At 44.8% G+C, this 25222-nt stretch overlaps 1 protein-coding gene and 1 long non-coding RNA gene across 3 annotated transcripts; one reads left to right on the forward strand and one right to left on the reverse strand.

Annotated features, from left to right (window-relative positions):
* Positions 1–715: 715 nt before the first annotated feature.
* On the forward strand, positions 716–12021 carry Pde6h (phosphodiesterase 6H). Of its 2 annotated transcripts, none has more exons than XM_015995419.3 (4): positions 716–927; positions 6019–6194; positions 8249–8289; positions 11814–12021. In XM_015995419.3, the coding sequence occupies exons 2-4, from the start codon at positions 6061–6063 to the stop codon at positions 11888–11890; spliced, it is 252 nt and encodes an 83-aa protein (XP_015850905.1). In that variant the 5' UTR covers positions 716–927; positions 6019–6060; the 3' UTR covers positions 11891–12021. The 2 variants fall into 2 exon arrangements, with proteins under 2 accessions (XP_015850905.1, XP_076424228.1); XM_076568113.1 differs by lacking the exon at positions 716–927 and adding an exon at positions 2061–2229.
* LOC143272556 (uncharacterized) lies at positions 10821–14095 on the reverse strand. The gene is made up of 3 exons (XR_013050208.1): positions 13991–14095; positions 13503–13587; positions 10821–13381 (listed from the first exon to the last, which is right to left on the reverse strand). It is a non-coding gene; the product is annotated as an uncharacterized LOC143272556 (long non-coding RNA).
* Between the last annotated feature and the right edge of the window lie 11127 nt (positions 14096–25222).

Below are 25222 nucleotides of genomic sequence, written 5' to 3' on the forward strand. Positions count from 1 at the left end.
TTGAGAGACCATTAAAGATTCAAGGGGTTACAAGTGTCCACCTTGCTCCCCACTACTACCAACTTTATAAGCAATTTAGAATGTGTCACTGAATTTCTCGATAATAAAAGTAGCAAAAGAGTGAAAGGCCCATGAGCTAAGACCTCTTTAAAACTCATGTAAAGCCACACACAAATTAATACTAGGAGCTAGATGCCCTTTGAGGACTGAGCTAAGGATTGTAGTAATTGAAGGAAAGCCTCCAAATAGTGAAAAGGGACAATCTCATGACTGGTTTTCAAACGTCACCTGTTCTAAGGTCCTAGCAATCTCCTGGACTCATGCTCTATCAAATGTCACTGAGCTCACAGTGACTGATCTTTGAGTTTCTTCTCTATGAGGAAGTATGCACAGTGTCCCTTAGCCAGCGCTGTTCTGCACTCTTCCCTCACTGCCTCCATAAACAGCATCCTTACAGTGGTAGAGGGCATGGAAGATGGCTCTCCTGCGTGTGTGTGTGTGTGTGTGTGTGTGTGTGTGTGTGTGTGTGTGTGTGTGTGTGAAAGCAAAAGGAGAAATAGGTTCAGTAAAAACCAAAAGTGGTAATGGAGAAACACAAATAATATTGAATCAAAAACTGAGCTTCTGTCCCAGGTTATCAACATTTTGTGCTCTGTGAACTTCATGTTTCTTCACTGCTAGAGAATGCCTTGGTCATTTGCTAAGAGCTTCTTTATCAGGAAACTGCTAAGTCTGTCTCCATCTCACCTCAGCTCCTCCTTTCTTTGCATCTGTTTGGCGTTCTAAGCTTCTGACGTTGGGCTTAAGCAGAAGGAGATAATTGGCAGGAGGGATAAATCAGGATGCAAAGATCCTTTTGTCTGCTGTGGAAAAGGCAACTGAGGAGTTACAGGAACAGCGTTCAGCTCCCTGAGTTATTAACTCGTGGTAAGTTTGAGCACAATAATAACTAACTAAAGGGTCTTGGAGGGTTGATCTGGCTGTAAAACAAAGACATACAAGAAGAGAACACTCTGGGCTTGTGGGCCTGACCTGAGGTTGGGGTTGAACATGGGACAGAACACACCCAAACCTCTTTATAATGTCATGTGACAAACTAGTACGTGAATCGTGGTTATTACCGTTCACTGCAAACCTTGATTACTGAATTTGTTCACAAGGAACCTAGAGGGACCCTCCCTGTTTGTGGCTTCCTGGCAAACAGTTTTCTGGGAAAGGATGGATCTGGGGCATTACACAACCACAGCACAAACAGTTCTTTACTCCCAGGATGAACTTGAGGGTGACAGGACAGTGTGAGGATAAGGAGAAAGCAGCATGGGGTGACCGCAGGGCAGTGTGGGTGGCGTTGTCTTGTCCCTTCGAGGTTAAAATGTTTGTTTGCTCTATTCTGAAGCAAGGTACATTCTGGATTGTCTTTTAGTGGCCTTGCCCTGGTTCTCTCTTGGATCTTCAACTTACTTGATTCTCGATGTCTCAGAGCAACCCTGGTAACATTTAGTTAGAGCCGATGTCTGCCCCTTTCTCAGTTCCTTGAGCACGAGTCAGCCCATCTTCATAGATGTCTTTTCTGAGGAGGATCTGGAGGGCTTGGGCGGTGAAGCCGCATCAGGAAGCCTGTGCCAGTCCTTCCACACCTGCTTTGTCCTGCTGAGGTTTGACACATGATTGTCCTCTGTCATTCTCACAGTTAAGCATTGCTGCGCTGGGTTTAATGTGACATATCCTCAGCCACCTGACACGCTGTGCCTCAGCACATCACTTTGCCACATCCACCTCTTTCTACGGAAGAGCATTTTGTAACCTCAGAAACAGGAAGGATAAGCATTGCACTAAACACAGGAACATGGGTTCTCTCACAAAATATTGGGTCCTTTGACATTTGGAGAGACACAGTGTGAACTAAAGCCAAGTCTGATATTCAGTGAGGGCACATTCAGTTTCAGGACAGAAGGGAAGCACACATTTCCTAGGAAGTGCAGCCAAGGTGACCTTAGCCTTTGGTGATGTCTATAGTCAACAGGATTCTCTTCCAAGGAAAGAAAGGGTCTTATTTGTCCTGGTCTCCCCAAAGGCTTTGTAGAGACCTAGAGGCTAGGTGTGTGACAGAAACTCTGAGGACCAGTCAGGTTTCTCAGCTCTTCTAAATTGCAGCAGCATCCGCATCAAGCTCACAGACCAGCAGTCATTCACAGAGCAAACACCAGCGTTCAGCCTGATGACTACTCTGTAAGTCTGTAAGGAGACCTCACTTTTATTTTTCATTATTTCTAATTCTACATGTGTGTATGTACATGTGAGTATTTGTGCATGTTGGTGCATGTGCTCATGGAGGCTGAAGGTCATGGATGCTTGAGACAAGAGGCATTGGATATCCCTGGAGCTGGTGGTCCAGGTGGCTGTGAACCACATAATGTGGGTGCTGGAGACTAAACTCTGGTCCTTTGGAGGAGTAGTACATGCTCTTAAGCATTGAGTCCTCTTTCCAGCCTGGTGCCTCTTCATACAGCACATTAAACTTAAAGCACACGTGAGTACTGTCCAAGCCTGGAGGCACACCCTCAACACTACATAAATATACAAGAGAAGTTATGCCACGGAGGAAGTATGATGAGGAGATAGAAACATTAAGTACAGTTTTTAAGTTCTGAGATATGCTATGAGGAGTCAAAGGGATTCAAAAAGGCATCTTGAAGCAGAGTTTTGAGACCAGAAATCAGTTAATAGTTGGGGCAATTGAAGGAGCCACCAATAGGGGCCAATGACAGTCCACACAAGTGCAGAACAAGGACTCCTTAGCACTTGGCTGAGGAAGAGGTGACTCCAGAGGTGAACACATGTGGCAACCATTGTGTGGAATATTATTTTAAGATGTGTTACATTCTTTATGCTGTGGAACATTTGTTTAATGATGCAAAGATGTGTTGCATTTGTTTAATTCTGTGAAGCTGTGTTACTGTGCCTGTCTAAAACATATGATTGGTCTAATAAAGAGCTGAATGGCCAATAGCTAGGCAGGAGAAAGGCTAGTTGGGCTGGCAGGCAGAGAGAATAAATAGGAGGAGAAATCTGGGAAGAGAGATCGAGGAGCAAGAAAAGGAGAAGAAGAGGGGAACACCAGGGGCCAGCAATGGAGTAAGAAGGAAAGAAAAGATACAGAAACAGAGAGAGGTGAAAGCCCAGAGGCAAAAGGTAGACAGGATAATTTAGGTGAGAAAAGCTGGCTAGAAACAAGCCAAGCTAAGGCCAGGCATTCATAATAAAATAAAAAGCTCCATGTATTTATTTGGGAGCTGGGTGGGCCCACCAAGATCAAAGAGCCGAAGAGTAAAGAGTGAACACAACAACTACAAACCACAGTCTGTTCATAGGACTTTCTTGGCTTCGTAAGGGTCTCGTATAGAATTCCTCATTTTGAAAACTTTGTGTCAGATACAATACTTTTATTAACTTCTTTAATTTTCTTTGATTCATTTTATGGAGAGGAGTCCAGAAAGGAGTGTGAAACTTACCAAGGACACATAGTTTTGTGAAATCTTAAACCACACATGTAGTTGGTCCTCTCTTTATACTGTTACTTCCAGAGGGTGATTTGACCTGTGGAAGTTACCTTAATCCTTTATATTTTGAACTCTGTCTCCAATGCAATAGTTTCTAGATAAAATAAAAAAATTCTCAGCTCATTTGGAATCTCTGATAGATAAAATTTTTTAAATATATTTTCACTAAAATATTATTACTTAGCTGGCAATCTCAATTCTATTAGATTTTCAGATTGGAGGTAGGGGACTCATGGTTTATTACTGTTTTGGGAAGTCCACAAGTCTGGTCTGAGATCAATTCTCCGGCTTTTCCCTGTGGCTTTGGCCCAGCTGTGATATGCCAGTTACTGGTCACACATGCTGTGAGCGATGCTGTCCTTGGCTCACTGTCCTCCACACCTCCTGGATTTCCAACCACACTTTGGAGAGGCACAAACCTTGCCTGGTGACAGAGGCCTGCTGCACAAGAATGAGTTTCAGTAAACAGAGGAGCTGGCACTGTTCTCCCTAAAGCCACTGAGGGCATCGTGAGGTGGGGTCAGCTACTGTTTTCTCCATGAGTCATGAGGTCAGATCTCATCATTCACGGGCAAAGATTTTCCCTGAATCCCTTCACTAATTTATTCACCAACTCAACAAACACAGCACCTACAGCAAAGTCACTTATGTGCCAACAACTATTGTAGGTGTCAAGACTACAGAAATGACTCCAAGTTGAAAGAGTGGACACACAAAGGACATTCCAGTAGGGATAAAGGTTAAAGTAGCAACAGTACAAGAGAGCAGTCAAGTTCATCCCTGGCGCTGTCCACAGATTGGCCTCTGTGTTCCTACAAACAGTTGGAAACCTGCAAGGCAAGAATGGTTACCATGATGGGGAGAAGAAATATGGACAAAGAGTCTTCAAAGTCCAAAGAAAAGATTCTGAGGTGGAAGTCCCACATGTAACATTAGAGGGCATCCCAGTGAGGTGGAGTAAATAACCCTAGTTAAAGGTGGACAAGGACAGGATCACACTAAGAGCATCAGGATAATCTGGGAAAGGCTAATTAAGGCACCTTCTGCAAAAAAGCTCCCATGCACTAGATCATGGAAAGAGTTGCCTCAGAGGAAGAGGTAAAGGCTATTCATGAGTTCTTTGGAGCTTTCCAGAACCTTCCTTCCCAAGGTAAACTTTCTTGAATATTAAGAAAGAAAAGGAAAAAAATGTTGAAACTAATAAAATATAAAAATTATTTTACATTTTATTTTATGTGCATGGGTGCTTTGCTTGCATGTATGTCTGCGTACCACAGGCTTGCCTGCTGTCTTTGGAGGACAGAAAAAGAGATTAGAATCTCTGGAGCTGGAGTTACAGATGGTTGTGAGCAGCCACATGGGTGTTGGGAGCTGAACCCTGATCCTCAGCAAGGGTAGCCAGCACTCTTAACCTCTGAGCCATCTCTCTACCCTTGAAGTTTAATTTTTTTGTGTTTACCTTTGTTGATATTTTCTCCTATGGCTTATGTTTATAGGGCTGGGCATATGTCTGCAGCCAAATTCCTCTGGGTATACAGTGTTGGATAGGCTCATGGTTTGCATAAGAGATAATGTAGAAGATATCTGAGAGATGTGTGGCTGATGAACTCTCTGTCCGGACACGGAGTTAGAGAAGGAAAGCATTAGCCAATCCCCATGGTCTCTTCCTCCACTTTTGCATGTTTGTTTCAGGCTCCACTGAATATATTCACTGTTGTCCATAGGTCCGAAGTCCTTCTGTCCAGCTGGCTGTGTTGTTGCTCCTCAGAACTAAGAGAAAAGTCTCTGAGTTAAGTGAGGATTAAGCAAAGAACACCAACGCAAAGAACACATTGTAGAAAGTGTTTTTTTAGGGGCAGGCTAGTCGGTAGCTGGAAGAAGATAAAGCTTCAAATATCTATAACTGTTCGAATCCTTCATATCACTCAGATAATTCCCCTTCTTTTCACAGGATTCCTTGAGGGGAAATATGGTATTATGATGAAATACTATCAGATTTTGGGGGGAAACATACGATATCAAGATTTTTTTTTTTTTGAGACAAGGTCTCCTGTATCTGAGAGAGTGACCTCAAATTGGCTATATAGCTAATGATGACCTGGAGCTTCAGATCCTCCTGTCTCTACCTGTGGAATACTTGGATTACAGGTGTGCAACATCAGTCCTGGTTTTTCAGCTCTGGGAATTGAACTTAGGTCTTTGTGTGTGCTAGGCAAACACTCTATCAACTGAGTTATGTCCCCAACCCTCATACAACTATATCTTTCATTTTCAAAATCTCTTAGTTGACAGACCATTGCACTCTATGGGACATCTTCATTGATTTATAGCATATTTTCTAAAAATCATTTCTGCTGGTTTGCGTGCACCAACACAAACTGCCAAGCTCGAAGCGCTCCCAGGTGTGAGAACTGAGTCCTTTTGACTTGGAGCCTCCTCATTTCCTTCTCCTCTCCAGAGAGCCAGCAAGCACAACACCAGCCATCCAGGGACCGCCAAGATGAGTGACACCACTTCTCTGGGTCCTCCAGCGCCAAGCCAGGGTCCTATTACCCCACGCAAAGGTCCCCCCAAGTTCAAGCAGAGACAGACCCGACAGTTCAAGAGCAAGCCTCCCAAGAAAGGTGTGAAAGGGTAAGTGTAAGACGAGAACGAAAGCGGCCTGTCATCCTCTGTTTCCACAGATAGCTTTAGTTCTGAGAACATACCGATCACGCTATTACGCAGAATCACAGAACCTTCCATCTCGCCCTCCGTTTTCCTCTCCAGCCCATCTTTGCGGAAGCTGTCCATGTCAGGGGGAGTTGTTTCTCTTGCAAGTCCCCAGGAGAATGGCCAGTTTTAAAACAAAACTAGAGCTTTTCACAGTGACCTTTAACTTGACCTTCCAGATTTTTCTTGTCTAGTCTTTTTAAAAAATCATTTTAAACAACTTGCTTTATTTTAATTATGTGTGCATGTGGTATGTCTATGTGTGGGTGTGTGTGTTTTAGAGGTGTGCAGGTTCCAGGAGAGGCCAGAGGAGGGCGTCGGGTTCTCAGAACTGGAATTACAGGCTACTGGGAGCTGCCCATGATGAGTAATGGGAACCAAACTCAGGTCCTCCGCCAGAGCAGCGGCTCTTTTGACTGCCGAGCCCTCTCTGCAGCTCCACGTTCTGTTTCTCTATGCAGACGCGCCCAGTGCTTTAACCTGGAGTTCTGGACCATCAGTCGTTTCCAAAGAACACCGGGCTTTACTTCGTTTGTGTTGTTGTTGGCTTTTTTGTTTATCTTCATGTCTTATTTCCTCAGTTCTCCATATTTCTCTTTTGCTTTTGGAAAAATTTTATTTTCAACACATTCCACAGATGTTAATTTCTCTTTTACTGCTACTTAAATTTCATCATCATCTTCGTGTTTATATTATGATGCATTCAGCCACCATAACTTGTTCTATTTTATATTACATTTATTTATTTATATTTTTTCACTCGGACTAAGATCACTCAGAGAAAATTTGGTTTTTCTTTAATATTCTGTGCCTAATGTGACTCCCAGAATGCAGTAGATTAATTAACTAACGTTAATGTCTTACTGCTTAATCATCTCCATATTTAAGACATGAAGGTTGAGGGCTGGCAGGATGGCTTTGTGGGCAAAGGCACTTACTAGACAATGCAGTGTTCAGAGTTCAGTCCCTAGAGCCCACCCACATGAAGGTGGCAGGAGAGCAGACACCATGAAGTTGTCACCTGACCTTCACATGCACACCATGGTGTATGCACAGACACAGATACAGACAGACAGATACAGACAGACAGACAGATACAGACAGACACAAGACAGACAGACAGATACAGACAGACAGACACAGACAGACACACAGACAGACAGACACAGACAGACACAGACAGACAGGCATACATACATACAGACAGACAGATACAGACAGACACACATAGAGAGACAGACAGACACACAAACAGATATACAGACACATAAACATACAGATAGACACACACACAAAGAAACATGCAGACAGACACAGACATATACAGACAGACATACACACAGAGACAGACAGACACAGATACAGATAGACAGACACATACACATACCGATAGACACACACACACAGAAACAGACAGACAGACACAGAAAGACACACATACACTTACAGACAGATGCACACAGAGAGACAGACAGACACAGATACAGGCAGACAGACACACATTCACAGATAGACAGACACACATACGCACATACAATGAAACTTGTATTCACATTAATGTGAATTAATTATCCACATTAAATGACACTTGGGGTCAGTTGTAGGGTGCGTACTGGCCTGCAGGGAGCCCTCTTTTCAGCTCCCAGCACTGCACTAACGGTGTGAGAGCTCATGCCTGTAATCTCAAAACTCTGGAGATGCAGAAGAATCAGTAATTCAGGTTCAAGGCTACCCTGTAGTTTTAGGCTATGTCTCTAGAGGTAAAGTACATCCACTCCCCACTAACGATACACTGCACCCCTGACAGAGTGACATCTTCTTGGATCTTGTTCAATGTGGATAAAAGTTTCTCAAATAAAAGACTTAGAGTTTCTTTTCTTTTGAGTGAAGAAATCTTCCCGGGAGTAATTCACCTTCAGGGTCCTTCTCCTCTGGTCTCAGCTAATGTCTCTTTTATCTATCTATTTTTTGCATAGGTTTGGAGATGACATCCCAGGCATGGAGGGGCTAGGAACAGGTGAGCTATGACACATTTAAGTGAGCATGTGGCTTTGAAGTTTCCTCTTTGCAGAAACTTCAAGCTTCAAGGGTCAGTTTAAAGCTACAACACCCATGACATGTGATCCTTTGAAGACAGAAAGGTGGGAGTTTAATTTAACCTTTTAAGTACGTGTCTACCTACATGCAGAAATGCTAAAGGAAATGAAAGTAAGTGTGAGGTCTAATGATAGCTGTTGTTTTATTAAACAGCCTTTGAGTGCATGCCACAGTCAGCTGTAGGCTTGTGAAACAGGAGTTGATCCATTCCAGCTTCATTTTTCAGAAGAGGAATCTGAGGCAGACTGAGGGCTAGTGTGAAGCCACAGCTTGAGGAATTGGAAAAAATGGCAGCGTCTAGAGAACCCCTCCACTCTGCCTGGCGACCTACTCCTTACCAAGTTCCTCTTCTTCACATCCCATAGCACCAGGAACAGGGGTGCACACAGCAACAGGAACAGGGGTACATATATCATCAGGGATGTGGGTGCACATGGCACCAGGAATGTGGGTACACATAACATCAGGAACGTGGGTGCACATGGCACCAGGAATGTGGGTGCACATGGCACCAGAAACAGGGGTGCACACAGCATCAGGAACAGGGGTGCACACAGCACCAGGAATGTGGGTACACATAACATCAGGAATGTTCATCAGGAACAGGGGTGCACACAACATCAAGAACAGGGGTGCACACAACACCAAGAACAGGGGTGCACACAGCACCAAGAACAGGGGTACACACAGCACCAAGAACAGGGGTGCACACAGCATCAGGAACAGGGGTGCACACATCATCAGGAACAGGGGTACACACAACACCAAGAACAGGGGTGCACACGGCACCAAGAACAGGGGTGCACACAGCACCAGGAACAGGGGTGCACACAGCACCAAGAAGAGGGGTGCACACAGCATCAGGAACAGGGGTGCACACAGCACCAGGAACAGGGGTGCACACAACACCAAGAACAGGGGTGCACACAGCACCAGGAACAGGGGTGCACACAACACCAAGAAGAGGGGTGCACACAGCATCAGGAACAGGGGTGCACACATCATCAGGAACAGGGGTGCACACAACACCAAGAACAGGGGTGCACACAACACCAAGAACAGGGGTGCACACAACACCAAGAAGAGGGGTACACACAGCATCAAGAAGAGGGGTGCACACAGCACCAGGAACAGGGGTGCACACAGCACCAGGAACAGGGGTGCACACAGCACCAAGAACAGGGGTGCACACAGCATCAGGAACAGGGGTGCACACAGCACCAGGAACAGGGGTGCACACAACACCAAGAACAGGGGTGCACACAACACCAGGAACAGGGGTGCACACAACACCAAGAAGAGGGGTGCACACAACACCAAGAACAGGGGTGCACACAGCACCAAGAACAGGGGTGCACACAGCACCATGAATAGGGGTGCACACAGCACCAAGAACAGGGGTACACACAGCATCAGGAACAGGGGTGCACACAGCACCAGGAACAGGGGTGCACACAGCATCAGGAACAGGGGTACACACGGCACCAGGGATGTGGGTACACATGGCACCAGGGACAAGGGCACACAGCAACAACAGGACAGGGGTGCACACACACACACACACACACACACACACACACACACACACACACACACACACACTGAGTGCATCTGATGCAATCCTTTCAGTTGGTGGGACTATTGTCTTTCATTAGATATTGATTGTAATTGCTATAGGTGGCTTTAGAAAATGAACAGACTTTTTTTGTGAAGAAGTTTTAGGTTCACAGAAGGATTTAGCAGAAGGTCCAGAGAACTCGTATCATCATCACTCCTGCTTTTACACAGTGCCCGGTAACCGACATAATGCACGAGTCTGGCACTTGTCAAGTGTGAGGAGCCTCTATCAGTCACTCTTGCTGTCCTGACAAAAGGCCGTAGCACATGTAGCTTGAAGCTTATTGGTACCGCATGGTTCTAAGGAGTCTAATGACCATGTACGGTTGTGTAACTGTCGTATTGTGTCATATAGATTGGTTTCATTGTCCCAAATATTCCCTCACCTCTACTGGGTAATGTCTTCCTTCCCTAACTGCACACCTCTGAACACCACAAGACTTTTTACTGGGTCTTACTTTCACATTTTCTGAAATGTTATAGAGTTAGAATTATACATTAAATTATAGTATTTAGCTTTCCTATCCTGATTTCTTCCATTTAGCAATATTTATTCAAGTGTCTTCTGTCTTCTTATGCTTCAATAGCTCATTTCTTTATTTATTTTCATTTTATGTGTATGCTTATTTGCCTACATTTATGTATGTGTGTGCCTGGGGTCAGCGGAAGCCAAAAGAGGGCATCAGATCCCCTGGAAATAGAGTTATAGATGGTTATAGAGTTATAGTGAGCTACTGTATGGGTGGGAACTGAACCCAGGTCCTCTAAAAGAGCAGCCAGTGCTCTTAACCACTGAATTATCTCTCCAGACCCAATAGTTCTTTTATTTTTATTGCTAAATAATATTTCATTTTATGAGCGAATTCTATTGAAGGACATCTCCATTTAAATATTAGCATTAGTGAGTAAAACTGTTGCATGTTCATACTTGAGCGTGTGTGTGTGTGTGTGTGTGTGTGTGTGTGTGTGTGTGTGTGTGTGTATGCACAATTAGGGTTTTTGTGTGGATATAATGTTGAACTTGTCTAGTACACTAGATACAGGGTAGCACTCACTGTAACCAGTGTATTCAACTTGGTAGTCAAATGTCACCCCTGGATCTCAAATAGGTCTTATGGCATTTGTAAAGCTTACTTGCTACTCCCTTAGGTACTAATTTTTGTAAGGTGATCAGGTACATTTAGACAAGCATAGGGGGATAGGTGAACTCCTCTGCTGGAAAGAGAAGGAAGGCCGGGGGTCTTTGCCCTGGTTTGAGCTCCTTCTATGTAAGCATAGTTTTTTGACTAATGCTGACTTCTCTGGAAATGGGCGGGGGATGGGAGGTACCATCTTCCCTGAACCAGAGGCGTGACTAGATGATGCTCTGGGGTTGTTTCTCAGTACATGTCTGATGCAGATGCCTGGAAATGTAAAGAACAAACCTGAGAAGCTCACCTTGCATCAGTGAGAAGAGAGTCCACCCAGACTGTGGGAACTTAAAGGGTCCCACTTCTTAATTTAATCCTTGGCCTGATGGGAATTCCACTCTATGCTCCTCTTGGTGGCTCAGGGTTAGGAGATGCAGCGAGCTTCCATCTTCCCAAAGAGAGTACAGAATGAACCCAATACCACCCGTGTGTGTGTGTGTGTGTGTGTGTGTGTGTGTGTGTGTGTGTGTGTGACAGTGATGTGAGTGTTCATTTCCTCCTTGGCTATAGGGCCATTCCACATGCCTTCCCAGGAATGGAGGGGCATATGTGTATATAACTGGCATCTTTTCCTCTCACAGGAGAGGCTCCTCTTCCGGGTGAGTAGTTCGCTGAGGTATTCTTCTATCTCTTGCAGATATTACGGTGATCTGTCCCTGGGAAGCATTCAGCCATCTGGAACTGCATGAGCTTGCTCAGTTCGGGATTATATGAGGGGTCCAGAGCTCGGCTGCTCTCAAGAGCGTCTGCTGGAGATGTCATGTTTTTACCCAATTGATCTTTTTGAGTCTTGAAATCCAGTGTTTGGAAGGAATTTCTCCGACATATATGGTCATTCTCCATGAGTTACTGTGGTGTTCTTTCTTGTAGTGTAGCTCAGCTTCAACAATGCTAAAAGGGCACCTTTGTTGGGTCATTTCGAGCTTTACACTTTTCCTATCTGCTGCTTTGAAGTCATCTGCATTTCTCCATAGTGTGCTTACATGTAGGCTAGACACTCAATATATTAGCAGCAGAATTATGGGATAACATTAACATATTTGAAAGGCTCTGGTAGAAGAATTGTTACGGATCAGCCTGGGCTACATAGTGAGTTCCAGGCTAGCTTGAGTTACAATGTGAGACCAGCTCTTAACTAACTAACTAACTAACTAACTAACTAACTAACTAACTAACTAATACAGTACCTGGGGTGATCTGAACAAACACCTCCAAATCTACTCGGGCATCAGTGACATATGAGAAACAATTCCACTCGAGTTGGATTTATCTAATTGGTGGCTTCAATTGTGATTCCTTCTAGGACCCTGAGTAAGAGGCTGTTTCCAGGAGCAGCGACAACTCACAGGCACTTATACCACTGAGGAGGGGTGCTATCCTTTGCCCCTTGAAAATAGTAACTGCCTGGAGATCCTGGAGAGGGGCGGGGCCGCATGTGCCCCTTCTGAATACTCTCCCCTCTCCATGGGGACTTAGCAGTCCCGGTCTTTAATGACAGCTGTCATCACAGCTGCCCTGATTTCAAGATGGCGGCGGTCATGTCCTGCCCGCAGCACGGGATCCTAACATTCTGCAGTCCTTCCTTCTTGTGGTGAGAGGAGTCAGGAATCTTGACTCTTTTGGTGGTGCTGCATGCAACGCTGCATGCAACGCATGTCTAAAGGAGGCATGGCCACACAGGAAGTAGGTGCAGGGCTCACAAAAGGGCCGAGTGTTAAGAGTCAAGCAGTCATTCTGCTTTGCAAATGGGAAAATCGCATACTTTAACTGAACCTGGTTACCCCAGAGGCTGCCTGCGGCTCTAACTCAGTCTGGTAAGACTGAAGACTTAAACTCACAACCCTGACAATGTGAGCTTCTGTTCCGGGGCTCTGGTTCCAGAAAGTTCCCTTTCATACCTTCTTCGTTCATTAAAATTATTCTGCCCCATGGCTCCAGCTGAGAGTCACAGGCTCTTCAAATACGCACCGACCGGCTTTCTGTAATCGATAACTGGTCACTTTTAAATCATCAGTGAGAAAGCTCCGTATGTGTGAGGTTTAGACACGGATGCAGATTTGCCTCACCCCAGATGTTGTGTCAAGGGCGGTGTGCACATAGCTGTCTTTCCACAGCACCTACAAGGCAATTGTGCAATGCAGATGCGGCCCCTGGCTTCATGCTTTGGCACTGAGCATGTGAATTTCTTCATTTCAGTTTTGTAATCTGTGGTAACAGAACGGAGCAAAGTAACGGAAAAGAGAAGGGAATGATAGGAAAGGAAGGGTCAGAGCTGTGCCCCGGCGCCACCAGTGAATCGCTTTGCACTTATGGGCATAAAACTCACCCATGTGGATGCTCCAATTTGCCTGAGTTCCATAGTTGGAGGTTCACAGTAGTGGTAAAATCAGTGGCTTTGAGGCCCTCAGCACCTAAGCATGGAAAGGAGGGGGGCTCAGCACTCAAGAGTGTCCCTTGCCACAGGCTCCATGTTAATTATTTTGTAATGACAAAATCATCTTTTAGCAATAAAGCTAGAAATAGAAGAGAAAAAGCAAAGTGTAAAGCGGAAAGCAGAAGTGTTTAATGAAGGAGGCAGCGTGGGAGTGTGGGCGTCCACCTTCAGCAGGATCTCTCCAGCCTCTTTTTCTTCCCACCCCACACTTGGAGTCATCAGCTCCGCAGCTGACAGCCCACCCCTTGGTCTGCTCCTCCCGCTGAGGTGTCCTTGAGGCAGGGAGGTCTAGTTCTCCAGCTGGGCGAGGCCCTGGCCCACACTTGGTTTACTTTATAGATGGGATTTTTTTTCCTAAAGATGAAATAATGTGGACAAACCAGACTGCAGCAAAGTGTTGGTCACTTCTCTTGCGGCTGTGGCAGAACACCCGAGCAAACAACTTGAGGGGATTGCGTATCTCGGCCCACATTTTTAGACGACCCAGTCCATTGTGACGGGACAGCTCACATCATCATGGCGGCTGGGAAGCAGGGAGAGAGGTGGGGTACTGGGAAATCGAGACCCCAGGGGCACCCCCACCGACTCACTTCCTCCAGCTAGATCCCACCCCCACTTTCAACACCTCGTTGTACACTATCAGATTATGATTTTATCACGGACTAATCTGTTCACTACATCAGACCTTCCGGTCTGCTTGTTTCGGGAGACACTGTCACAGACACGTCCAGACACGTGCCGTCCTGATCCCTAGCGACCCCTCCATCCTGTCAAGTCGACAACAGAACCAACCATCACACAAACATCCAACGGCCAGGGCAGAGAAGGATCAGAACAATGAATACTACAGGAGGAACAATGGCAGGAACCAGTAACACAGAGCCTGGGACCGAAACCGGTAACCACCAGCAAATGTTTGCGGAGTTGTAACTGGGAAGCAGAATGGCGTAGTTCATTCAGGAGTCCAGCACTGAGTGGGGAGCTGATGCAGTCTGCATTCCATCTGTCTCAGTTGGGGTTTCTACTGCTTTGATGAAACACCAGGACCTAAAAGCAAGTTGGGGAGGAAACGGTTTATTTGACTTAGATGTCCACATTATAGTCCGTCACTGAAGGAAGCCAGGACAGGAACTCAAGCAGGGCAGGAACCTGAAGGCAGAAGCTGATGCAGAGGCCATGGCGGGGTGCTGCTTACTGGTTGCTCCACATGACTAGCTCAGCCTGCTTTCTTATAGAACCCAGGACCAGCAGGCCAGGAACGGCACCACCCACAATGGAATGAGCCTTCTCCCATCAATCACTAAGAAAATGCTCTATAGACTTGCCTACATCCCAGCCTCACGGAGGCATTTTCTTAACTGAGGAGGTTTCCCCCATCAGGTGCTTTTAGCTTGCGTCAAGTTGACAGAAAACTATCCAACACATGATCCAAACTCAAGTTCCTTGGTTCCTGTTCTTAAACTCCAGGTCTATGTTTTTTTCAGGAATATTTTATTTTACCAGCAGCAAATATGAAAACAATAAAATATATTGTCTCAGAGTTGGGGCGACAGAGGCGCCAAATTCAAAGCCGGGAGTTCGGAAGGTTGAAGAAAGGGATTTTGGAGGTGGGGCGATGGCTCAACAATGAAAAGCTTGCTGCTTTTGCAGAGGAATTGAGTTCAGTTCCCAGCCCCTGTTTCGGGAAGCTCACAATTGCCCGTGACTCCAGTTGAGCAGATCTGACGCCCTCTTCTGGTCTGAGACCACCCGTACACACATACAAATAAAGATAAAATAAAAATCAATCTTTTTTTTTTTAAAGGGGAACTGATAGTAAAGACCAGCACAATAACTCGGATGCAGCAACTGTGAACGCTAGAGTTCAAAGAAAGATGAGAAATCAGCTGTAACTATCAGACAGGGCATATAACTATGGGATGTCTCAGAGGGGAGATTTAGGCCACTCCAGCGATCCTCTGGGGGATCAAGCGAGGACGAGGACGGTATGCAGCTAACAAACACACATTCCAGCCTGTTCCTGGGATTGAACGGAAGTTGAGGTTGGTTTAACCTGTAATGGAGACACTGCCACCTTTCCTGGAGCCCAGTGGTAGCACAGCCGGACAGAAAACGGCCTGGGGGAAATGCAGTGCCAGGCTTTGCCCCCGCTGTGCAGCTGACCTCTGCTGTGAGCACCAAGGAAGAAGCCCCCTAAACTGAAAGAAGGAAGAAGAATGTTCTCTGGACAACAAAAGGCGTGAAGTGGGATTGACCCGTTAGACCAGCGGGATTGACCCGTTAGACCAGAGAAACAGGAAGTAACGAGACACGGGGAAACACGCCATGACATGTCGAGTGTGACATGAGTAGTCTTAAAAGCAGAAACAATACAGGACTCGTGTTGCAGAAAAGCCCATTGAGCAAATGGACCGTCATGTGGACCGTCAGAATTATATCTAAACTAGTAATGCTTTTAGCAACTCCAGGCTCATCCTTAGCTCCATGAGGCAGAGAGGAAGGATCTAAAGTTACTGTTTTTGTGTGTGTATTGGGGCAAGGGGAGCTTTGTAGTCCTGGCCTGGAACTCACTACCTACCCCAGGTTGGCCTTGAACTTGTGGCAATTTTCCTGCCTCACCCATGCAGATGCTGGTGCTGGGATCATAATTTAAAAGCAAAATCCATAACTGTTTCAAGACACGGGCCATGGTATCTGCTTTTGGCACGGATGGTCAGGAGACCCGAGAGCTTCCTGGCTCTGCCATCAAGTCCGTGCATAACTGGTTAATTCATGTTCCTTCTTTGGGGATGAAATGTTTGAAAATATAGCTAAGTTCTTGGAGTTGCCAAAGTTTCTCTGAGCACCATTTTTTAAAGTAATAAATCTAAATATGCTTTAAATATGAAAAAAGTGTTCCCCTTATGGCCAGAAAGAAGCTCCCAGGCATGGAGCCTGGGGTTCCTTCTAGGAGACTTGAATCATTTTCTTTCCTCAGCTCTCCAGAGCCCAGAGTGAAGTCAAATTGTGTATGTTCTGCCACCTAGTGTCAGGAAGGAGAAATTCCGCATTTCGCTTTGCTCTCCAGCTACTCCTGAAAGTCTTCCCACGCATTGACCAGTGTGTGCTGTTCACACTTGATTCTGGAAAGGGAATCCACACACAGTGAACATTGAAAGGTTGAACAGTTAGAATAGTACAGGGCAGATCTCATCGATATCCCATTTACCATACAGTGTTTTAAGCCTTGGACCATACAGAGTTTGTATATTTCCAAACAATTCATTTTGATGTCAAATAACACCATATTTCCTGTTAGTTGTTACTTACAGATAGGAAACTTACCAATCATTAATATTTCTAGATTGACTGCATACTCATTTGATTTAAAGCGGCTAGGGAGAGGGCTCATTAGGTAGTGTTTCCCACAGGAGCACGAGAACCTGAGATTTTACCCCCAACACACACATTAAAAAGTTGGATGTGGGGGCACATGCCCTGCAGCCCTAGCCCTGGAGACAGCAATGTGAGGGTCCGTGGATCTTGCCGGCCAGGTAGTTTTGCTGAATTGGTGAACTCCGGGCTCAGTGAGAGACATTGACTCAAAACATAAGGTGTAGAGTGCCTGGAAGACACCTGATGTTGAACTCTGACCTCTACATGCATATACAAGCACATATGTGCATGTGCACCTACTGACAGGTCCGTACACACACTATACACACACATATACACATCTGCCCTCCCCCCAAAGCAGATATTCTCTGAGACATCTGTCATGATTCTTCTGATGTCTTATTACTTGAGAGAGTGAAAATGAAAACAGTTGCCATCATTTTAAGATTCTGTCTAGTTACTTCTGTAGTTTGCAATGTCTGTTTATAAACAGTGGATCAAATATAATGAATGACCCAAAAAAGCTTTAATTAAAAACCCCCACATATTTCATTACTTTCCAGTCCCTTAAATTAAGACTGTTTCTCTGGCCTGGATGGAGTCAAGGTGAAAGCGAGCACTCAGACATGGAGGGCAGTGGTCAGAATAGGAAAAGCAAAGTAAAAAGGCTACTGTGTTTGCATTATTCAGCAGACCTCCCAGATGATATATTTGAGATCTATTATGGGTAAGACTCATAATAAACTAAAACATTGATACATTCAACAATTTGTTGAATAAATAAACAAACGATGTAAATACAAGGTAAAATTCCATTATAAGACATACAAATCAATGGAGATGATAAAAGAGCATGGAGGCTAAAAATGACATGAAGAACACTGGGAAAAAATTGACATATCGTCCTGACAAAATTCTTGACAAGCAGGAAGAATTCTCTCGGTACCTTCTGTGAGAAGTGTGCAGTGGCTATCACACTCTCTAAGACGGGGGTGAGGCGAGGATGCCAACTCTTCCTGCTTCCATCCAAACAGCACTGGAATCTCTCCAGAATTGGCAGAGTGCTTGGCTAGCATGTGGAAACCCTGGGCTCAGTCCCTACTACTTCACAAAACACGTCATGGTGGCACATGCCTGTCATCCCAGGACTTGGGAAGTGGAGGCAGGAAGATGGTAAGCACAAAGTTAGGCTCAACTACACAGTGAGTTTGAGGCCAGCCTCAGGTACATGGGACTCCATCTCAAAATTACTGAAAAAAAATGAGATTTATTCTATTCAAAAAATATTAGGCAAGAAAAGGAAATAATAGACATCCAAACCGGAAAGAAAGTATGCTATTGTTTATTGGTGGCATAAACATACAAAACTCAAAGATCTCACTCAAACTCTTCGAAATAAATAATTCTGCAAGTTTTGTAACATATCTAACCAGCATATAAAAATCGGTTTGTCCCTGTACGCTAATGTATTAATTCCTTCTCTGTTACTGTGACAAAATAACATTATCAAAAGCAATGTAAGGAAGAAAGAGTTTATTTTAGCTTGTGGTTCCAGAGGGTTAAAGTTCACGATGGCAAGGAAAGCCGCAGTAGCATGGGTACAGGGGCGGGATGCTGGCTGGTCACAGTCTCAAGGACTGTGTTAGGTTTGCTATAGTCATTTCTGTCGCTGTCACTATGAATCTTCTACATTCAATGTAAAGGCAGGCTAGCACATTTTTGATGAGATTACCCTGACAAGAGTGTCATTCCTGGGAGATGCTGCGTGATGAGGAAGGCATGAACAATGTGGTTTCAGGAATGATGGATTAGCTAAACAGGTCCAGGGCTTCTGTTCCCACCATCTCATGAGTGAATGATAACAATGTTGGTAAATAATCTTCCTGTCATCGGTCCTTTCTGCTAAAGTCATCCTTTGAATTACAGCCATCCTCCGACTTCCCAGTGCCAAGAACAGAAACTCTGTAAGGACAGTGACCTTGTACAATCTCAGCTGCTTCCTGCCTGTCTGGCATGGAGCCCAGCAGATAGTAAGCATTTCGTAAATAGTTGTTGAATGAACAAGTGATGAATTAAAAGACTTGGTCCTGGTACTGACTGGGAGATGGCTCGGTTGGTAATGTGCTCATTCACGCACAAGGACCTGAATTTGGCTCCCATCCGGGCAGGGCAGTGCATGCTTGTAACTCCAGCACTAAGGAAGCAGATCCCTGGAGCTCACTGACCAGCCTGCCTATTGGAATTGGCAAGCCCCAGGTCCCAGTGAGCGACTGATGCAGAAAACCAAGTTGATAACACTTGAGGACGACACTTGAGGTTCACCTCTGGCTTACACGCACAGCTGGGTGCTGGCATGCCTCTCTTAGCCAAAGGGGACCAGCTTGTATATTGTCCTTCTCTTCCTGGACACTCACTTAATGGAGTTTCTGAAATGCTACGCTGATCTAGACATTGTAAGTGTAAAATTCTAAGTTCAGCTGAAACTACCATCATTCCAGAAGGAGCTCTCCTGAGAACCATGAAGCTTCGCAGAATGTTGCCCACTGGGCTAGCAGAATTCTTCTGCTCCATATTTTCAGGAATTCCTAAATTTGAAGTGAGTTTCTGTTTTCTATTCAACACTAAGACTTCAGCAGATGTTAGATTCTATTTTTACCTCTGTTATATCACAGGCTGTGTGCGTGGGAGTTGTAAAGAGGGGTAGTAATGTTAATTAATTACGGGGTTCATTCACGAGGTTTTAGACTTTGTTACTTTTGTTGCTTTATTCAATAGATTAAAAAATGAAAGTGTGTGTGTGTGTGTGTGTGTGTGTGTGTGTGTGTGTGTGTGTGTGCATGCATACACATGCAGATGCTCATGGGGACCAGAAGAGGGCACTGGATCCCTTGCAGCTGGAGTTGCAGACATACTGGAGCCTGAACTCCAGTCCTCATGACTGATCAGCGATTGCTCTTAACTGCTGAGCCCCCTCCCCCTAGGCAGGGACCCCCAGCTGTGTAAGAGAGGAGAAACTGAGCTGAGCACAAGCTAGCGAGTGAGCATGTATTCATTCACTCCTCTCTGCTCCTGACTTCTGATGTGATATGAAGTTCCTACCTTGACACTCCCACACTGATGGACCTTAGCCTGGAACCGTGGGCTGTGGTAAACCCTCTTCCCGAGTGTGTTGTTTTTCCTTCAGATTATCTTATCACACCAACAGACATGAAATTAGAGCATACAACCTCTCTCTCTCTCTCTCTCTCTCTCTCTCTCTCTCTCTCTCTCTCTCTCTTTCTCTCTCTCTCTCTCTCTCCCATGTATGGACAAATATGTACCACTATGTAGTATTGTGTATCTTCTCTAATAATGCACAAGAGAATTTATTTCACAAGGAAAGAAGAAATTAATATTTGGCAGCTCTGATGTGCCTATGGATTACATTACTCCTATTTGGTCATGAGAATAATATCCTCTTGAGTATTACTGATACCAGTTTCTGTGACAGGAGAATCAGACTTAGTCCAGTCTAAATAGCAGAACTATGATTAAAATCTTGGCCACTGGACACCAATTGAAAAGTTCTTTTTCTTATAACAACTGCTTGCATAAGATTAAAAAGTACTTAAGTTTGCTAGCAAAGCTCAATTTATCAGTTGTATGAAATTATAAAAAGGAGTATTTATTCCTGGTATACTTGTGAACAAGATACAATTGGCTTTAGTTAAAAACTAGTCAGTTATACAATAATATCTCTGCTCAAGGTTTAGGGCAATTTATATAGCTCTATTACTTTATAAATTCATAAACATTATTATACATTCCATAAAAATCTTTGGTATCAGCTATTTTATTTTTTCTAAATATAGTGTTACAGATTCGCTTGTGTTTTGCCACAGGAAAAAAATGCATTGAAATCTTTTGGTACCTGTGCATAGAAATGGGGTCTTGTAGTCACCAACCGAAGTCAAGGTGGGCCCATAACCCAGTGTGACCGGTCCTGATGAGAACAGGGCAGAGCAGATGCGGACAGACACAGGGAAGCAGTCCTGGGAGGACGGAAGTGGGACAAGCTGCCAGGAACCAGGGAGTGCTGTGTGCAACCAGAAACTGGAAGAGGTGAGGCATTATTCTTCCCAGCTGGCTTTGTGGTAGCTCAGCTTCATACTGGAACCTTGCAGAACTGGAAGAGAATGTATTCCCGTTGTTTTTATACATTTGGTTTGTGATCCATTACCATAGACATAGGAAGCTCACATCCTGGATTAGACTTTGACAGGCATACAAAAGGTTATCATTTATTCACTTCCCCAAACCGGAGGCTCCTGCTCCATATTCTTGCTGATGCCAGAGGTAGGAAAAAAAAAAAAGGAAATCTGATGTCATTCCTGTATCTTAGCATTGGTACTCTGGTGGAAAGAAATGTTAAACAAGAATGCATATGAAACTTAAATGTCACCTGTGTAAGAGTTGAGATTATTTGTGGCATAGAAGACTGCACATGGTTATGATAGAAAACTATCCAGGTGAGGTCATCAGGTCAGGCATCCTGTAAAGGTGTTACAGGTGGGGATACCCCAGGCAGAGAAAGGTCGACACAAAAGTCCAGGGCAGCAGGGAATCGAACAAGTTTAAGGAACTGAAGTGGGAGTTTGGGGAGGAGGAAAGGACACCTTGAAGAAGCCAGAGAGTTGGGGGGGGGGGCACTGTGCACTGCCAGCCCATCCAACACTTTAGCATTTACTCATCCAGAAAGAGTGAAGAAGAGTCGAAAGTCAGTGCTTTGACCAATGCCTTTTGAAGCAACTTGAAGAAGGAGGAGGAGGAGGAGGAGGAGGAGGAGGAGGAGGAGGAGAAGAAGAAGAAGAAGAAGAAGAAGGATCACTTATGGCTCATAGTTTGAGGGGATGTCAACACAATCCATCATGGGGTGGGGGTGGGGATAATGGCAGGCAGCCCCATGGTGGCTGGAATGAGCACCTGGGCCTCCTCACTGCTGGTCTTGGCAGAACAGGAAGCAGAGAGCAGACAGGGACTGGGTACAGACTATAAAACCTCAGTGTCCAACCTCAACGACCTACTTCCTGCCGCGAAGGTCCACTTCCTCCCAAAGATTCCACAACCTTCCAAAACAGCACCACCAGCTGAGGGCCATGCATTCACACACAGGAGTGGGTGAGTAACACAAGCCTGGTCCGGAGAGATGGCATGGTTGCTGGAGTGGTGTTTGAGTACTTCCTGGCTTTATTCCCCTCAGATCTTCCTTTATCCTGAAACCTGGGGAAGACAGAATTCAAGGTCTTTGTTGCTACAGTCATTGTGAAACACTCGGACCACAAAGGATCGTGCTGAACACCTTGAAACCCTGGTGGCTGGTGCGTCAGTGGCTCACATTAGAACAATGAGCATGTGTGTCTTAGGGGCCTGTAACTCCCAAGGAGTAAAGAGGGAAGGAAGACAGCTGAGGAAATTATGCTGGTCAGTTTTATACGTCAGCAGCTGAGCTGTCGGAGCTGGTTACTCAGTCAAAACACTCAGGGCCCAGTGACACGAAAGCATTCTGAAGACCTGTCACAGCTACAGCCATCTGACTAGGTAGAGGACAGATGATCTAGGTGGACTTGGACTTGACCCCTAAACAGAACAAACTTTCCCTGGAGGGGAAGGATTCCACCCACTGCCTGTAGCATCCCATCTTGTTGGATATTTCAGCCCCCTTTCCCTTGACATCCTTGTAGAGCTGACACCTGCTCAGCCAGTCTCTGAGTCATGATATCCATCCTGGCCCGGCAGTCATGAGCCTTGATTCTCTGGGCTTGGCTTCTCCATTTGTTTGTGTGCTGTTTCTTGTGATTCTCTGGTGGACTACTGACCGGCCCAGAAACAAACAAAGAACACAGCAATCTCCAAGAACAGCTGGAGGGCCAAGGATGATGGTGTGGGCCTAGAATCTCAGCACATAAGAGGCTGAGACAGGAGGATTGCAACTTTAAGGCCAGTGTGAGCTACACAGGAAAACTCAGTTTCAAAAAAAAAAAAAATAGAGAGAGGAAGGGAGAAAGAAGAGGAGGGAGGAAGGGAGGGAAAAGAAAATAAAGTATTGGAGGGACAGGATGTAGGAGGAAGACAGAGTTTCCCACAGTGACCGGCAATTCAAACTAGAGACACAATGTCCTGTGATTACTCTGGAAGTGGACTGGCATCCAGAGTGCTCTAGCCAGGGATTGGGAAGGTCACTGGTTGTAGGAGCTGGAGGCTGGGGGCTGTGAGGGAAGCCTGAAGAGATGTTGGTCTCTGAGCATTTCTTAAGGCCTTTTAAAATTTTTTCCTTCAATCATTTCTTTTAGTTCTTTGCTCTTTGCTATTTCTACGGGTAAGACTAGAGTGTTAAATGTCCTTCCTAAGCTGGACTTAGGCTGCCATCTTGTGGATATTACAAAAATGTTGTACATAAGAATAAGCGCCACACTCTTTCTCTTCCCCCCCTCTGTCTCTCTCCTCTCTCTCTCTCTCCTCTCTCTTGCTCTCTCCCTTCTCTCCCCCTCTTCTCCTCCCCTCCTCCTTCTCTCAGACAGCTCTCACTGCATGGCCCAGAGTGACTGAAGTTGGATGCTGATTGGATAAGAAGAAGGTGTACTGTGAACCATTCCTCTCCCTCCACCCTGAGTCTCCTCTTGCCTATACTGTCAATGCTGGTCTCATGCCTCTCTGGTCTGTGCCTTATCCCTGTGGTGGCTTGGAAAGAAAGCTTAGCCCATGGATCCGAATGTTCACTAAGTTGCCCAGTTGTAAATATTGTGATGACCACTCATTTTATCTTCTCGGCCTAGGCAGCTTCCATTTGTAAAAATTAAAGCGAGTGATGGATGATCTAATGTCCCTTCCCATTATCAACATTTCTTATAAATGAGTGTACTCTGATGGTGGGAATGTAACTCAGTCCATTCTATTGTGAGAAACAGGATAGAATAAAATTAAAAATAGAACTTCCATAATGGTCCAGCAATCTTACTACTGGGTAGATAACCAAACAAAATGAAATTAGTGTGTCAAAGAGCCATCTTCACTCCCTTGGTCATTGCATCAATGTTTACCACAGTCAAGGAACAGACTTGCAGGGACTTTAATAGATGAACACATGTAAAGGAAATGTGGAGCATACAGACAATAGAGTGTCATCCCGCCTTGCAGAAGAGGGAGGACCTTCATTTGTAGTAACACAGATAAGCCCGCATGGCACTGTGCTAAGTGAAATAAGCCATGCACAGAAAGGCAAATCACGCGTTCTCCAAAATGGAATGTTTAAAACAAGTGAAGCTCATCGAAGCAGAGGGTAGAAGTCAGCACGAGGGATTTGGAGATGTGTCAGTGAACAATTAGACAGTTTCAATAAGAGAGAGTAACTTGAAAAGCTCAGTTGTAAATAGTGGTGACAAATATTAATAAAAATATATTGTATTTGAAAAATTACTGAGAGATTTTAAGTGTTTTTACCACCAAAAATATAACTATGTGGGATAATGCATTTGTTAAGCATTTTCATCTAGCCATTCTACAATGTGTACATATATCAAAACATAGCACTACATGCCATAAATACATACAGCACCACCTGTCAATTTAAAAAACAATGTGTGGCAGCTGGGGGTGGTGTCTTACACCTATAGTCCCAGCACTGAGGATGTGGAGGCAGAAGGATTCAGAACTCAAGGCCAGTCTGGACTACACGATACCTTGTCTTAAAAAATGGGAAGAGAAGACTGGAGGGAAAGGCAGATTGGGGGGAGGGGCAGCAGGAGGAGGAGAGATAGATAGATGATATAGATGATGATGATAGATAGATAGATGATATAGATTATATATATATATGTATATATATATGATGGATGAGTGGATAGATGGATTGGATGGATGGATAAGATGGATGAGTGGATAGGTAGGTAGGTAGATAGATAGATAGATAGATAGATAGATAGATAGATAGATAGATAGATCAATAGTAATGGATAAGTGCCTAACAATGCTTTTGAACTTCTAGGCCCTCAATTGCTCATGCCTTATTGATTAGGAAATATTTTTAAGATCTCTTTGAGATATTCAATAGGATATAGAACTTAGGAAGCCTAAATGTTTCCAGAGGCCAATAAGAGATGGAACTTGAGTCTGAGTGGAACCAGAGATGTCATTTTGAGGAAAGTATAGGCTTCCTGCCAGGGGCCATCTGGAAGCAGTGACCATTGTAAGCTTGGACCTAA

The sequence above is a fragment of the Peromyscus maniculatus genome, chromosome 3 (genome assembly GCF_049852395.1).
Source record: "Peromyscus maniculatus bairdii isolate BWxNUB_F1_BW_parent chromosome 3, HU_Pman_BW_mat_3.1, whole genome shotgun sequence".
In the NCBI taxonomy this organism is placed as follows: Eukaryota; Metazoa; Chordata; class Mammalia; order Rodentia; family Cricetidae; genus Peromyscus; species Peromyscus maniculatus.

What these genes read in the sequence shown, in the direction of transcription:
- Pde6h (XM_015995419.3), top strand. Translation starts at nt 6,061, where the DNA reads ATGAGTGACACCACTTCTCTGGGTCCTCCAGCGCCAAGCCAGGGTCCT. An exon ending in CCCAAGAAAGGTGTGAAAGG is followed by an intron (nt 6,195 to 8,248) that starts GTAAGTGTAAGA and finishes TTTTTTGCATAG; the next exon opens with GTTTGGAGATGACATCCCAG. An exon ending in CATGGAGGGGCTAGGAACAG is followed by an intron (nt 8,290 to 11,813) that starts GTGAGCTATGAC and finishes TATCTCTTGCAG; the next exon opens with ATATTACGGTGATCTGTCCC.